General features: G+C 46.2%; 1 protein-coding gene across 6 annotated transcripts; it reads right to left on the bottom strand.

Annotated features, from left to right (window-relative positions):
* Nucleotides 1-2590: 2590 nt before the first annotated feature.
* LOC127302583 (uncharacterized) lies at nucleotides 2591-9908 on the bottom strand. Of its 6 annotated transcripts, none has more exons than XM_051333074.2 (16): nucleotides 9393-9908; nucleotides 7492-7823; nucleotides 6342-6818; nucleotides 6133-6230; nucleotides 5810-6001; nucleotides 5564-5706; nucleotides 5164-5442; nucleotides 4934-5079; nucleotides 4438-4499; nucleotides 4269-4337; nucleotides 4013-4186; nucleotides 3804-3928; nucleotides 3397-3717; nucleotides 3122-3264; nucleotides 2956-3042; nucleotides 2591-2858 (listed from the first exon to the last, which is right to left on the bottom strand). In XM_051333074.2, coding segments are annotated over exons 3-16 (1998 nt in total). In that variant the 5' UTR covers nucleotides 6344-6818; nucleotides 7492-7823; nucleotides 9393-9908; the 3' UTR covers nucleotides 2591-2701. The 6 variants fall into 6 exon arrangements, with proteins under 6 accessions (XP_051189034.1, XP_051189031.1, XP_051189035.1 ...); XM_051333071.2 differs by having other exon boundaries at nucleotides 6342-6815; XM_051333075.2 differs by having other exon boundaries at nucleotides 6342-6812.
* Between the last annotated feature and the right edge of the window lie 5872 nt (nucleotides 9909-15780).

The following is a 15780-nucleotide window of genomic DNA, read 5'->3' as shown; positions in this document are numbered from 1 at the left end:
AGCGGCTAGGGTAATCGCATATGTGTCTAGTTCCAGAAAAACCGGAAGGCAAAACGGCTGAGTAACGCGTCCGTTAATGACTCAAAATTGATTACACAATTAATTTCCCAAACAGCAAAAAGATAAGCTCGGCTCGGCGAGATTCCCGCAACCCGCGGCGCGTCGTGACGTGTCGTGACGAGGCGAGGCGGGCGGCGGAGGAGGAGGAATGCGCGAGGGCTCTCTCTCTTCTCACTCACTTACTAGGACTAGAACAGCCCACCTTATATACCACTCCAACTCTCTCCCAACTAGCAATGTGGGACTAAACTTTAGCCCCCACTAGTGCTGCCACTGATTTTTGAAATGGGCCATGTGAGTTTCAGAATTTGATAATGGGCCATGGGCCAAAGGCCAAATGCCCCAAATTCCAGCAGTCGTCGCCGGCGACGAAGTCGGCGGAGGTGTCCGGCAGCCTCTGAATGCCGCGTGGGTCGCCCTTGAGGACGAGGAAGAACTCGAACACCACGGGCCCCTCCTCGTCCATCTCCGACAATGAAGACGACGGCGTCGCAGGCGACGGAGTGTGTGCACCTCTGCCGCGGCCACGGCCGCGACCTCGGCCTCGACCAGACATGGCGTCGTTTTTTCAGATGGTGGCGGCTATGGTTGGGGAGAGAGGCGCTAGGGTTTGTGTGTGAGAGGCACGATGAGAGGCGGCCCTTTTATAGGCTGGAAGGAGGCGGGGGAGCGGGGGAGTGGTGGCGCTCATTAACGGCGGCACGAAGAGCAAGGCGTGCCCGATGGGACGGTTCGCTGCGTGTCTGCGGCAACTGCACCGCCACTGCGCTCCAATTAACTCTCGTCGCGAGGTAGGCGACGATTAGGTTAAAATTGAATGAGCTGCTGACGCGTCGGCCCCGCCACTCCCCGCTGGCGTCGACTTTTGGGATGTGTGGCTGACAGGCGGCTCCCACGCCCAAAACATCAGCCTCGCGAGGCGCCGGCGTGCCCGATTCGCGCCCTTGGCGAAGGGGTCGGCACGGGGTTACCGGCGATTCTATTGGACTCGAAAAATGGTTGGCGCCGTATGGAGCACGTCGGTGCGACCCATTTTCGCTCCCGGCCCCCAAAATACTACCGGGGTCGGTATGGGAGGCGCCGGTGGAGATGCTCTAAGGCAGAACCTCGCAAAGGCGGAAGCAGGCGTTGACAGATAAGTTTGTAGCACACGCACTGTTGTTGGCATAAACTAGTGTAAATTATGATATGTACATGTGTTGTGCATAGTCGTATTATTCCTGAGGAATATGTGTCCCAGCCGAAAGACAGAACAACAATAACACTAGACACCTTAATATGCACCAGCAAGCGTGATCGCGCAGTCGTGGAGATGAAAGACAGAACAACAGAGGAACTGATTAAATACTCCCCCCTTCCTTAATTCCTTTGATTCCAGCCCCAAATCATGACTGCTGACCTTGTAGTGTTCTCGACAATATTTGCACTATTGTGTACTCTAGTATTGCTGTTCTCTATCTATACAGTCACAAATTCTGTCCAGTCAACTCTTCCGGACTACAAATATCAGGAATATTTTGTTCATTCTGTCCTCAAGAAGACCGAGACAATAGCCACTTTCAATCCATCAACCCATGTTGCAAACTGTGACGTTGCAACAAACTTTTGTGAAACTAAATCGTTTGGATGCCTAGATTTTGGAAGCACACAAAGCACCACGGGATGCAAGCAACGGAAGAATAGCGCCCTATTTCACCGTTATAGCGGCGCTATAGCGTATTTGGAGAGTGAACGCTACGCTATACACATTTGGCTCGCTATGACGCTAATCACGCTATTAGCGGCGCTATTTTTATAGTGTTGTAGTGGTGCTATTTTTACAAGGAAATTGAGCAGCCGATTAGCTATTTTGGATCTTTTAGCCCATGAGCTTCCGAAATCCCCATTCTAACCATAGCTATTCAATCCGTTGGAAACCACATAAGCACATCGACAATTCTCACTCCTCCTCACACAACGCGTACATGTTGAAGAAGAAGAATCAACATCACAACGAGTAAAAGTTGCTGATGCAATTTGCCTAAGAAGAAGAAGTTGCTTCTAGTTTTTCATTGTGATGAGCTGCAATATGCGGTTCTTCTACTGAATCAGATGATGACCGTATGCATTATCCATCTAGTTCATTTCATTTTGATTAATTACTACTCATGCTATGTAGTTGGCTCTTTAATTGTTTGCATGTTGGCAGGTTAATTAGCTATCTACTTATCTACTTGTTGGACTGATAAATATTTATCTTTCAGTGCTACCAGGACTTTGTCAATTTGATTTGTTGATCGTTACGATATGGAAATTTTTTGAGCTGCTAAAATCCTTATTATACATACTACATTTGTTATTTTTTAACTTTTTGTGAAACGCTATTTTGTAAAATAGCATGCTATTAGCACGTCATAATCTTCGTAGCATAGTTTAGAAGGTCACGCTATTTTATTTAGCGCGCTATTTTTTTCCCTGGATGCAAGGCTAGGTTCCTGCGGGCGGATGAGTGGCCCTTCTCGGCTGGGCGCGCACAATGGAGCTTGAGGTCAACCTAGGAGCACCAAGCGCTTGGAGACCAGAAGCTATAAACCATACAAAAGTTCCACAGTCCTAATATTGTTACCAAGGCCAACAATGAATGATCTGAGAGCTTTGCCGTCTAAGTAAGAACTTTTCCACGAACTTTTACAACACCATGCTTTCTTTTGAAGGAAACTTTTCCGCCATGCTTTGTTTTTAGGGAAACATTTCCCCAATGCTGGTCTAGGACATCCTGTTGGCCAGCAAGATACCAATATGGCTTGGGCACAGGCCACCTGTCATTCAATATTACTTTTTCAATATAATTTCATGGACTCATTGATAGTACATGCTACTAAAAACAAGTGGGGCCTTGAGAAACAGAATAATTACTGGTTTCTCTTCTTCCTATTTTTAGTCGGCCGTTCCATCTTTCTAGTCGGTGTTTCCATGTTTTTGATAGGAGGACCGCTGGAATCTCTGATCCAAGATATTTTCAAGTAAGTTATTGCTGAACGATTGAACACATATCTCTACAATAAGCATGGAGAAAAAATACCTTTCAAACAGAAGTTTAAACCCTTTCTTCATAACTTCTGCAATCTTCGTACTTGGCATAAAAGGAGTTGTTCGACTTTCATCATAAAAGTTCATGCCCATGAATTTACCATCTAAACCAATAAGGGGACCCCCAATACCAACCTAATACCAAAAAAGAAGCACATGCGTTACACCAAGTTTGTACTAACAGTTAAGTAGATGTAATGAACTCATCAGAGAAATCAAATAGATTAACTATCTACACAGACTGACCAGAGAAAATCACCACTATACCTTCTTGATTTTACAAGTGGACAAAACAAGGTCTTTGCAATTAAGATCCAAACCCTGGTGTTCTTTCTTTTTTGGGCGACAATTAATTGTACATGTCACTTTACCCATTGAGGCCATCAATAACCCGTGACGTTCTTTAGTCCGGCGACCTATAGCTGCTACCACCTTATTGCGTGGGCATGTGACCTTGGCACTGAGAATATCTACTGGAGAAATATCACTGAGATCCTTTCCAAGACTGAAAATAGCAATGTTGTAATTTGAATGATACAATTCCAGCATGCCATCCACACATTGTCCTGGAGGGAGAAACACCTCAAACTGCAACAAACAGAGTGATACAGCTCGAGTAATTAACCATCACATAACTTAAAAGACCAAGAAAACAAATAGTGTCAGCAACTAACCCTCAGGTTCTCATCAATTTCGTCTGGAGCATCACCAGTCCTAACCAAACTGGCCGAAGTAAGTACGAATGTGCTGGGGCCCCACGTTATAAGCAGGCCTGTGCATGCAAAAAACCTCTCGTGTTCTGCAAATAGTAACTATGAGCATTAGTTAGTGAGGGTAAAATACTATCACGAAAGAATAACGAGCATACGGCTATAAGGATCACCCTTGAATGAAGCGATTGAGACAACACTTTTTGACATTTTCTCAATGACTTGTTCTCCAAGTTGCTCCCAGATAGGCTTCCCAGGACCACTGTAAGGGTCATCGAAAGGAAACCCTTCCCAATAATGAAATTGACCAAAATCATTTTCAAACGTACCAACCAACCCCCCATTGACTGGTTAATTAAGAAAGAAATACACAAGTAAGCAATGAAGAAGTGCACATATGAGAAGTTAGCAATATGAAATATGACTTACGCTCAAAAACAAGTGGCGGTGGCAGGGGATAGCCCAGGGATTGAAGAATCGTAGATCTTACCATAAATCCTGATGCAATAAGATGACATTCACATAATCAATATGGTGTGCACAATTGATGGGCATCATGTAACATATATAAAATGATGGCTTGCGTGATAATTTATACCTGAAGGGATGACACTCTTTACACCTTGAGGCAACGAATATCCACGGAAGACGGAAGTTTTACTGCAATGAAACATGTTAAATACAGGTAAAACGTACACATAAACCAAATTCTACAAAAGGAAACAAGTATGGAAAATACTTGGACATCAGATTATACATATTCGAAAAAATAGCATGAGGATCAAGATATCAAAAAAAGGGAGTCACTTTGTCCAGCCTTCACCAATATCTTCTTCAGTTAGGCAAATACACAAGGTTCAACATTGTAGCAAGAACACTAAATTCGACATTAGTATCCACCACTGATTACTGTTGCGAAAACTTGTAAGACTCCAATGTTTCCTACATAGTATTCATTTAGGCAAGTTATGTGACGTGAACTGAAAACTGAAAGCTACTTCCCCTCGAGTCCAAAGATCTAATTCTAACTTAATTACTGTTCTCGGGATATTCACTAATGGCTGATAAGTATTGTACTTGGGCAGAACATATACCTGGTTATCACAAGAGCCTGCAACAATTCATGAAGCATCTTCGTTGGTATGAAGGTGGTCTTGCCTTCAGAACAGCCAACGATAACACCAGCCAAGTGTCCCGATCTATCATGACCAAAGCATATAACAGCCCCTCCCAGTGCAGTCTAGTAAAAGCGTCGTGGATCAGAACGGAAGAGGTTCACACACATATCATGCAAAGAAAATAAGAACACAAATCAAGAGGGTACCGCTGTGATGCTGTCACAATTGACCGACACAAAGCCATTCTCGTGGAAAACAGGATAGGAACAACTTGTGCCCATCAAAGTGCAATCGTCGGCGCATCCAAATGCGAATAGCTTATTATTGTGATTGCCTCGGCCTGGGGGCAGATCCGCAGGATTAGAGGTTTCCATAGTGTGGAGGGCGCGGGGGCAAAAAGACGTGACGATAGCAATATTTTCGTCGTGTAGTCCCAAGTACCCATTCATAGTTGGGTTAACGTTGTTAGGAATACGCAGCTCAATCTATATATAGGGAGAAAAGCCCCTCAGTAAATTGAATGATCATCCACGATCAATTAGCTTGAAAGTAATAAACGAAGCAGATAATATAGGAAAACAGTTGAGCAGCAAAACTCGTACTAACCCTCAGTTTATCATCTTTGGTTCTGTTAGCGTTAAATTCGTGGGCGAATCGCGCCGAGGTCACAAATATTTTATGGCGATCTTGTATGTAACCATGCCTGAGACGTACAGCTGTGGCCGAGCATGCAAATACCATCACTTCGTCTGCACAACCAAGATCATGCATGGTCCAAGTTATCAAGTGGTGACCAATGAATAATAAGAATTTGGAGAAAAGTAGTATTGTACATAGCAGAATAATAATCACCATGGAACAGAGCAATTGAGGCGACACTGCGATGAAATTTTGAAGCTGAAATTTTACAAGGGCCAAGATCATCGCCAAATCTTTCTTTGGGCGGTTCGAATTTAGTAATGTCTGCTTCATTCTTGAGGCCGACAAGACCGTCCCTGATCCTCTCTAGATTAGCTTCATATGCCTTTGTCATAGCAATTCGGCCTAATTAGAATCAAGAAGGTGAAACAACGGTGCTCTAGCAGTTAATTAATTAGAGCGTGCAGCTGAGCAGTAAGAAATTAGTAAAGGAAGAATCAGAAGCAAGAAAGGTTAGAAATCGATCCGGGACTTACGTTGCATCTTCTTTATGTAGGCTTCCTTGACAGCAAGCCTCGACCCGCTGCTGCTGCCCTCCTCGCCGCTGGTCCTTTTATCCATGGTCGTGGCAGTCCTGAAAGTGAAACATAACAGAGTTCGATTATCTCCGAGCCCGACGGATCAAGTCGCTTGGTTGGAGAAGTGCTCCGTGAGAAATTAAGCTCGTGAAGAAACAGAGACTCACATCGCGCAATCTTGGAGCGAGCAAAGGCAGGGTGGCGTAGCTTAGCTGCGGAAGTGAGGAGCAGCGCGCGGCGGATCTTCGGGAGTAGAGATCGCGCACCGCTAGCGATTGTGCCTTGGCGGCTAGGGTTGGAAGATCCAAAAGTTTTTATAAGGGGCATCCAGCACACTCCGTAATCGCAGGGGAAACCAATCGCAATTTGCGATGCACCCGCCCGTTCCATCTATCTGAGTTCCATCTCGCCCACAACCAACACCCACGACGCCAACGAGCAGGAGGACGGCGCACATGACGCCGACAAGCAGAACGACCGCGCACACGACGCCGACGAGTAGGACGACCGCTCCCAGGCTGGGTTCAATACCTCCTATCGGCCCTGTCGGACCGGATGGCATATCCATGGCACTACGGCAGGGATGGACCAGGACAGGTGCGGGCGATCATGTCCAATCCACCATGGCAGCCAGCGTCCTGCTGCTTTGGTGCCACAGAACAAAAATTCAGGGAGGTTAGAACACAATTCTAAACTGTCAAATTGGCTATTCAGTAGAACACATACATATGCCGCGTTGTAATCTGCTGGCCATGCTGCTTGCTGTATGCAAATAACAATATGATGGAGAATACTTGTGGCGAACTAATCATGTACTAAGTACACTATACGTATCGGGGTACCCAATATATGGCCAGCACTATCCTAAGAGTCTGAGAGAGAACCTATAATTCAGTTTGAAAACAAAAGGAGCACCTGGTAAATTACCGAATTAGTGTTTCATAGAAACTTTCTTTTGGATTTCAGGCAACAAAATACTGAACTAAACAGGAAAGAAGGATTCATGTACAAAAAATAACAAATGGCCCACGTCCAAGATTAATTTGGTTTGCAAACAAAAAAAAGCTCCTGGTAAAATACACCTATATTACTTAATGAGTGAGAGGTTGGTAAAAGAAAGTATCTATGAAACACAGATGCATTTCAAAGCATATACCCTAAATACTATTTTTTATCAAGATCAATGATCAATGAATTTTGATTTTAGGCAACACTACTGAGCTAAACAGGAAGGAAGGACTAATGTTCAAAAACAACTACATATAGCAAGCATAGTTCTTTTGAGGGTAATCAGTAGTGGTTCATTGATATATGTACCTTTTTGTCCCCTAGAAAATGCATCTGGGCTGAACGATGGCATTAGATTGGTCTGCTTCTATCTGCATTTATGTTACACTCCTTTGTAGCTTCAGAAAAGTTGAGAACCGCCATAGAACTTTGGGTCTAGGTGAAGTAGTTCATCTTTTGAAATGCACAACTGAAAACTCTTTGTTGTGCATTTGAGGGTTCCTTCTGTTCTCATGTCCTGTCCTTGGTTGTCATGCTTGAAAGTAGTCAGTACTATATGTACGCTGATCTGAATGCTTGTGAACACTAAAAGCAATGTACCCACAAGCATATATAGCCGCTAATCAGGGGCGCACCTGTAGCTGAACAGAAACGAGATCAGAGACACTTTCTATCGCAGAGACATATTTAAAGATCCATACAAAATATGTGCACTGTTTTAGCAGATAGTTCAAAGCAAGCTATTCTAAACTGACATATGGGATATTGAACATTGAATATTTTCTTCCCTTTAAAACGATTTAATATTTTAATATGTTGCATCAGTAATTTTATCAGCAGTACCGGTGCGGCCCGGAGGCAATATTAGAAACGTATGCCTCTGTCCTTCCGATTTGACACAAGGTACATTGAGACACCATCTGTGTTGGCACTTCTCCATCCACATATTTACAATTGCATGTTTTAATTTATTATTATTCACAAACATCGCTAAAGACAGTTCTAATAGGCATGCTGCGAAAAGCCATTTCCTTCTTTAACTAGAACAGATGTATTGCCAACTACAACGTCTTACCGTGAGCAAGGTACTATCAGTGTTTTTTTTATTTCTCATTCATATTGGCAATTCCATATTGTGAATCTGAAACTTTCTTCCATTCTGCTACTATAAAGACCTACCATTTTTTTACTTCTCCGAGTGCCATTCAATTATGTACATCAAACCAGAAAGAGCAAGCAAATAAGCATGCCCGAGAGCAATAAGCAAGCATGTGCGCTGAAAATAAAGAGGCGTAGAAGGTAGAACTATCATAAACGAAAGGCTCTTATAGCGTCATCTGCCACTGTATCTAATCTAGATGCTGTTGAGAATATTGTTCCCGTACTGTTGCATGTTGATTCTTCCCTGGCCACACCTCAGATTACAAACGTCAGTAACCAATTGGCTCAGACACCTATGGATATTATTTCTCAAAAGAAGGGTACCCAATATGTTCAGTCACCAACAGATGCTTCTCAAATTTCTTATTCTGGGCGGAATTCGCTTCCATAATTCCAGCATGGAATAGGCAGTCCTGATAAACATTCTTTCTTGTTTGCATTAAGTTTAATGTCCCTATAAATTGTTGTATGATTAGTATGTCACATATTTGGTATCTTGCATGTCGTCAGCCCAACATTCCCAACTCAATCCCATTTGGGGTGTGGTAGTGATAAAATGATTCACACAAGCTGTGGTACATTTGACATATTTTGGTGTTCCAAATACTTGAGGCCGTTGATCGCCCATCACACTTTGAAGGTACAGATGCTCATGTTTACATTTTAGATATCATTTTTAAATTGTTGAAATGCAATGGAATATTTGAGCACATTGTTCAAGAAACCAAATCTGAGGGTACATAGAAAACCAGCGTAATGCTGCTTCCCAAATTTCTATCCAGCTACTGTTCTAGAACGTGTTAATACCCCAAATGCTAAATTTTCGAATACATCCAACGGCGCGCACAGGACCAACTCATTCTTTGTCATCTAAAGTCAGTACAGATGCAACTCGGTTGAACTTGTAGTACTACCTAATTCCATATGCCAATCAGTCTACCACCGAACTCTTTAAACAGATCAATGTTAGACTGCATCGAGTATAAAATTAGTACTTCAACCAACATTACGCAACAAACCAGCCTGACGGCAAGACGAGATTAAGGTACCTCTTCAAGCAGCATCACGAGTAGAACGATGTGGATGACCTCCGTCGGCGCCTAGCTCAGGGCCGCCTGGCGAGCTGGCCTGCCAAGAGCATGGAGAGCTTGAGCGCTGCCTGCCCTCCATAGGATGTCCAGTGCATCCTCGGGCTCTTTGTTGACCGGGAACAACGACGAGGGCGAAGTAGAGAGCAGGGGCGTGCCGCCGGACCGAGGAAAGGGCGGCAGCAGCGGCGAGGGGGCAGGTCGTCGCGGTAGCGGTGAGGAGGCAGTGAAGGGTGCGGAAATCGTTGCAATTGCGGGGAGTCATGGGAGGAGGTCCTCTCGCCGGCCGTGGGGTGGCAAGGGAGGGGGCGGCACACGGCACCGGCGGCGGTGAGTCAGGGGAAAGGGCGGCACCCGGCACCGGCGGCGTTGAGGCAGGGGAAAGGGCGGCACTGGGCACCAGCGAGCTTCAGAGTTGGATATGTCCAGTTCCAGTGTGTGTTGTGGGTATTTTTTTTTTCCCTTTTCGTTGGCCGTAGCACGATTAGCGTCACCTTGCCATCTACGGATCTGCCTCTCCTTTATTTTCTTCTCAACTTGCCCAAGCGAGTTACTACCCTTGTCCTAAGATTTAAGATCTATATTTTTTTTAGAAAGTCAAACGAAGTAAGTTTGATCAAACTTTTAGAATAATTTAAGAATAAATATAATATTTTGCAGGTACCATATAAAAATATATTTCATTATCTATCTAATGATATTGATTTTATACTTTTCATGTTAATGATTTCTGATAAAAATTTAGTCAAACTTACCATACTTTGACTTTCTAAAAAAAAATAGACCTTAAGCCTTGGGATGGAGGTATTCATCAAGTCATAGACTTTGAAGTACAGTAGTATTGATGATCATCAATTTCAGGCTTTTATAAATAGACCAAGAGAAGAGACCAAGAGCAAAGATCTCTCATGTTTCATTTGGGACGAAAAAGATGTTAGATTTGCTTTGATCCAGCTAGCATTAGGATTACATATCACTACCTCTGTTCCATAATGTAAAACATTTTAGAAAATTACTTGGGTTTGCTAAAACGTCTTATATTATGAAGCAGTGTGATAAGATTTAAGCATCCTGGATTGTTAATATTATTTTGATACTTGTTTTAAATTTACTATGCTAAAACTTTCATCATTTTCTTAGAAATGCCGTTACTAAAATTCCATAATGATGTAAGTGATCATGTGGTTTATAGATGTTAAAATTTATGAAACATACAAGCTGATGTGAGATAATTTTTTCAACAATCCTTAACACCCATTATACTTGTGCATGGTTAGCCCGGCCCGGCCCGAAAATCCCGGACGGAGCAAGGCAAGATTGTGTGTCGGGCTAGACACGGGCCAACATGTTAAGCCTGACAATTGGGCCAGGCTTCGGGCCTACTGAAAACACGGTTTAGACCGTAGTCAGGCTGGGCTTTTTCGGGCTCCAGTCCTGATTTTTAGGCCTGATAATCAGATCAGGCTCGGGCTTACGTTTCTAGCATCGGGCCTTTTCAGGCCTGGCCCAAGTTATGACTTGTGTAAGATCACGTTTTGCAGATAATCGTCTATCCAAGATCTCGGCTCACGCTGACCATCATACTTGGCAGCATCAGTGGGAGTAGGCTTGAATCTTTTCGGTGACATCGCCTCCTGAATCCTGTAGCTTAGACAATCGGCACCTCGAAGTTCACCATCATACTCCTGGGTTTCTTCGGAATCATCGCTATCATAGCCTTCCCTTGCAGCACGCCGACGGCGAGCTTTGTCGATCTTACTATATGTAATGTCATCGCGGGAATCTTTCGAACGATGCTTAGATCCACTGCCTTGATGCGTAGTTTTGTCCTTCCTAGGAGTGAGTTTATCTCCAAGGATCGTGAGGCTTTCCAAAGCACCCCGATGAGCTTGCGCCATTGGATCGTTCGGTGTGGGCTGGTGATTGAACAAATAAGCTGCGAGATTAGTTGTGGCCCCTTCGACAGTTTTTGGCCTGACCATGCCTGCGGTGTCCATAGTCATAAAAGAGTTGGAGAGATTCGAAGTATTCTCCCTTGTGTCGGCTTCTAAAAGACGAGGAATTCGCGGCCGAAACCTCCCTGGGCCTTGGTTGCTGCGAGACGCGCTTCCATGCGAGGGCAACACCCTTCGTCGTTCGCTTGATTGATCGGCTTCCATCCGGCGTCGATCAAGGTCAGCTTGTTCATTTGATAATCGAACCCGATTCCTCACCAAAATATTGTGATACGCGTTGAGGGTTCCTACCGAAACTCCAGAGGGAACTCGAGTGTTGTTGGCTACAGCATTGCGAGCAATCTCCCACTCTTCTTAAGTGATGGTGTAAGCGCTATCATCGTTGTTGGCGCTGGTTTCGACGTTGCGGTGCCCACCACGATTGACGCGTGGGGTATGTTCACCTTTGGAGGGTCCTTCTCCGTTAACAGGGTTGAGGATGGCGTAAATTTGATGATGCGCCACTCTCCAGGTGGCTGACCTGGCGATGTTGTCGATACTTTCTTCGTCGGAGGAGTACTTGGCACTCCAGATGAAAGGCGTGTCCGAACCTAGCCCGTGTCTGGTGTCGCAGTTGAGGCAATAGTACGACGTCAGATCGGAAGATGCAGAATCGTCAGATCCAACGGATATAGATGGTGTGGAACGGCGTGAAGATGTCGGTGGCGAAGATGTTGGAGTCGATGCTGACAATGTAGTCGATAGATCGACCGTGATTGGGGATGAAGCGGTCGATACAGCAGTCGATGAAACCACATTTCTTGACGTGAACGGGTCAGGCAGCCGAAGGATGCCCTCAGCGTCCACGCAGGAGTGGATGCTCCCGAACGTCATATCTAACCCGCCATGTAGGCCTGAGAAGGCCGAACGCGGCGAGTCGGTGTGCGGAGTACACTCGAAGGATCCGAAACGAATGGATTTCCCCATACTTAGCGATGAAGGAGCCGACGATGGTGTCAGCGATGCTGGTGGAGTCGTGGTCGACACGATCGGAGCAGCCGATGAAGTGCCTTGTACCAGCAGGTTTCCCACAGATGTCGCCACTTGAAGAGGGTGCTCCCCGACAATGCCCACCATGAGGGGCTTAGGGTTGACGGAATCCTGCAAGCTAGCACGATACATCGGATACCAAACAAACGGGAAGAGAGATTTACCCAGGTTCGGGGCCCTCGATGAGGTAAAATCCTTACTTCCTGCTTGTATGATCTTGATTATCGAATATATCAGGTTACAATGGGATAGCCGATAGGCTGTGGTGGTTGTCTCGCCGAGAGGCAAGGATTCTAGCTCTAACTTGCGGTGGATATACGTATTCAAGTTGTCTCTCGACAGGCTCTCTCCTGGCCTTTATATTGCAGACCAGGTCCCGAGAGTCCTATCCGAACTCGACTAGGTTACAACAAGATTTATTCTAGTCTTTCCTTATTCGGTGTATCCTTGCCTTGTTCGTCAAGAATCCCTCTTCGAGTAAGTATTCTTCACTGGAACCGACGTATAGGCCCACCTTGGCTATTGGACAATCTTCTTGGGCTCCTAGTTGGGCCAGAGGAGGTAGACTAATGTCGAGTACCCGAAGGGTAATGCCCACATCAGCGTCCGTTAATGAATTGTAATTGATCACGCAAGGCGAGGCGAGTCTAGGGGTGGGCGATGGAGGAGGGAGAGTGCGCAAGGGCTCTCTCTCTTCTCACTCACTTACAAGGACTAGAACAACCCACCTTATATACCACTCCAACTCTCTCTCAACTAGCAATGTGGGACTAAACTTTAGTCCCACCCCTTGCCATTCCCACATGGGCCAAGTGAATTTCAAAATTTGTATTGAGACATGGGCTAAAGCCCAATGCCAAATTCCAGCACATGCAGCGTAGTAGGAGGTGGCGCTAGCGAACTGCCGTGGATGAGGGAGGTGGACATGATCTAGGGAGGTGACAATGGGGAGGGGATCGAGCGCTCGCGAGCTGGAGAATTCAGAGCCTAGGTGTGGTAAGGACTACAGACCAGAGAGTGGCTGAGAGGTGAGAGGATTTGATCGCGATTTGGAAATCGACGGGGTGTTGGGTACAAAAAGACCACACATGGGGTGGCATAGGGTGCACATGAGGCGGGCGCTCCGGGAGAGAGAACCTACCGCTGGCGTACCACATTTTTGCGATTTTTTTAATAATACGAATTAATTATCAAATTCCAGAAGTACCACGCATTTTCAAAATTTTCCAAAAATGTGACTCGGTCGGATTGTGGCACAACCGACTGGGCGTCGGCTGCGGCTGCCCACCAAATGGCCAGACTCGTTGGTCGATAGCAGGCCAACTGGACAGCTAGAGACCGATTGTCCTCCTACTAACCGACCGGCCTCCTAACAACCGATTGTTTTGTTTTGTTTGCAGTACGCTTAGCAGGGTTAGCAGGGATATATCTGAAGGCACTTATGACGCCATTTTTAAACCCTACAACATACTGATACATAGTTCATACGTAATGTTTGATACATAGGTGATGCATATATAAATGTTTGATACATAGTTGATGCATACATAAATGCCTGATACTATGGACGGCGCCTGGGGTTTCGTGGGGCGGCATAGCACGGGGTGTCCAACCGAACCTGTCCGGGGGCCTGGTGATGCAAGCAGGGATCCAGGACCCGAACTCGGGGTCGTACTGTGTCTCCTGTGTGGGCTCTAGTGGAGGAGTCTGCATACCGACATAGTTCTGCTGCGTGCTGTAATACTCCATGTGCTCAGGATCCTGATCACTAGCTCCCCATGAAGGATTGGACGCAGTGTGCTGCGTGTATCCTGTGGCACGAAAGATAAGTGATGTCAAACTAAGTGGAGTATAGTATATATGGAACACAATAGCTAGAACAGTACGTACCCTGCGTGTATCCTGCTCCTCCCATGAAAGGGGTCTGCTGCTGCCACTGGTCAAAAGAAGCTTGCTGCTGATAGTCGTCGAACAAACCGTGCTACTGGTACTGAAATTCGTCGACGGAAGGAGTGTGCTTCTGCTGCCACGACGAACCTCCTACCTGGTCAGGAGGTGGTGGTCTGGGTGTCGGCATCGGTGTGAGACGTGGTCGTGATCCGTGGTGCTGGTACTGAAAGTCGTCGACGGAAGGAGTGTGCTGCTACCACAATGAACCTCCTGCCCGGTCAGGAGGTGGTGGTCTGGGTGTCGCTGTAGGTGTGAGACGTGGCCGTCGCTGCTGCTGTGTGGAGGGCCGCGGTGGAAGGAGGTGGCGCTGAACGACGTCAGAACTACGGCTGCACGTGATAGCCGAGTAGATCCCGCGTAGCTTGTCCTCGAGACGCCTCAACCAGGACACATGTTGGTCGCGCTGCAGAAGAGGCGCAGTGGATACTTGACGTGTGTACCGAGCGACTTCATCTTGTACGTCTGCAGTCAGCTGATCCTGAAAAATCATGGTAGCATATAAACCGTAGAACCCAATAGATAAATGACCGGTATGTTGGTGGAATAGAAAGTAGTACGTACCGCGTGCTGTTGACTGCTGGCTATGGACTGATTCTGGTACATAGCGTGCATAGATGCAGGAGGCGCCTCAGCTGGATGAGTCGGTGGGATGAGGCGCACTCATGTGGCTGCAGTGTACCTCTGCAGATATGCGTCAAACTCCTGTGGATCAAACCGCTCATCGTGACGCCAGACGTGTGTTGTCGCACCATCCCACTCAGCAACATACGAGCCAACGCGCTGAAGCCACCATGTCGAGGAGTGGCTAGTACCCTTCCTGTTGTACCTACAGAAAATACTTAGCGACACTCAGAACTTACTTGTGGACGTAGGCATGGAGAGGTGCTATCGGTGGCGGAGGATCGACCAGCTGCCGAGAGCCGAACTGCCTCATGACCCCCTGTTGGGCCATTACCTCCATGGACACATCGAAGATGATCTTCGACTGTGTCATCCAGTACGCACAATATCTATAGAAGAGGTTAGAGATCCCGCCGGGGTACCTTGCATGCACGGCGGCCGCCATATAGGGCTCCCAGATCGCCGCCCTATCATCGAGCACGTCGAACTTCTCGGTGAATGATACACGTACAGCACGCGACCGTTGGGAACCCCAAGAGGAAGGTGTGATGCGTACAGCGACAAGTTTTCCCTCAGTAAGAAACCAAGGTTTATCGAACCATTAGGAGCCAAGAAGCACGTTGAAGGTTGATGGCGGCGAAGTGTAGTGCGGCGCAACACCAGGGATTCCGGCGCCAACGTGGAACCTGCACAACACAACCAAATTACTTTGCCCCAACGTGACAGTGAGGTTGTCAATCTCACCGGCTTGCTGTAACAAAGGATTAGATGTATAGTGTGGATGATGATTGTTT

Source organism: Lolium perenne, chromosome 5 (genome assembly GCF_019359855.2).
Source record: "Lolium perenne isolate Kyuss_39 chromosome 5, Kyuss_2.0, whole genome shotgun sequence".
NCBI classification, from domain to species: domain Eukaryota; kingdom Viridiplantae; phylum Streptophyta; class Magnoliopsida; order Poales; family Poaceae; genus Lolium; species Lolium perenne.
The sequence above is the reverse complement of the archived record's forward strand: the minus strand, read 5'-3'. Positions and strand labels throughout refer to the sequence as shown.

Coding starts and splice junctions, on each gene's coding strand:
- LOC127302583 (XM_051333074.2), bottom strand. Junction 4,500..4,933: donor CAGGCTCTTGTGATAACCAG/GTATATGTTCTG, acceptor GTTTCATTGCAG/TAAAACTTCCGTCTTCCGTG. Junction 3,043..3,121: donor TTTAAACTTCTGTTTGAAAG/GTATTTTTTCTC, acceptor ATCTTGGATCAG/AGATTCCAGCGGTCCTCCTA.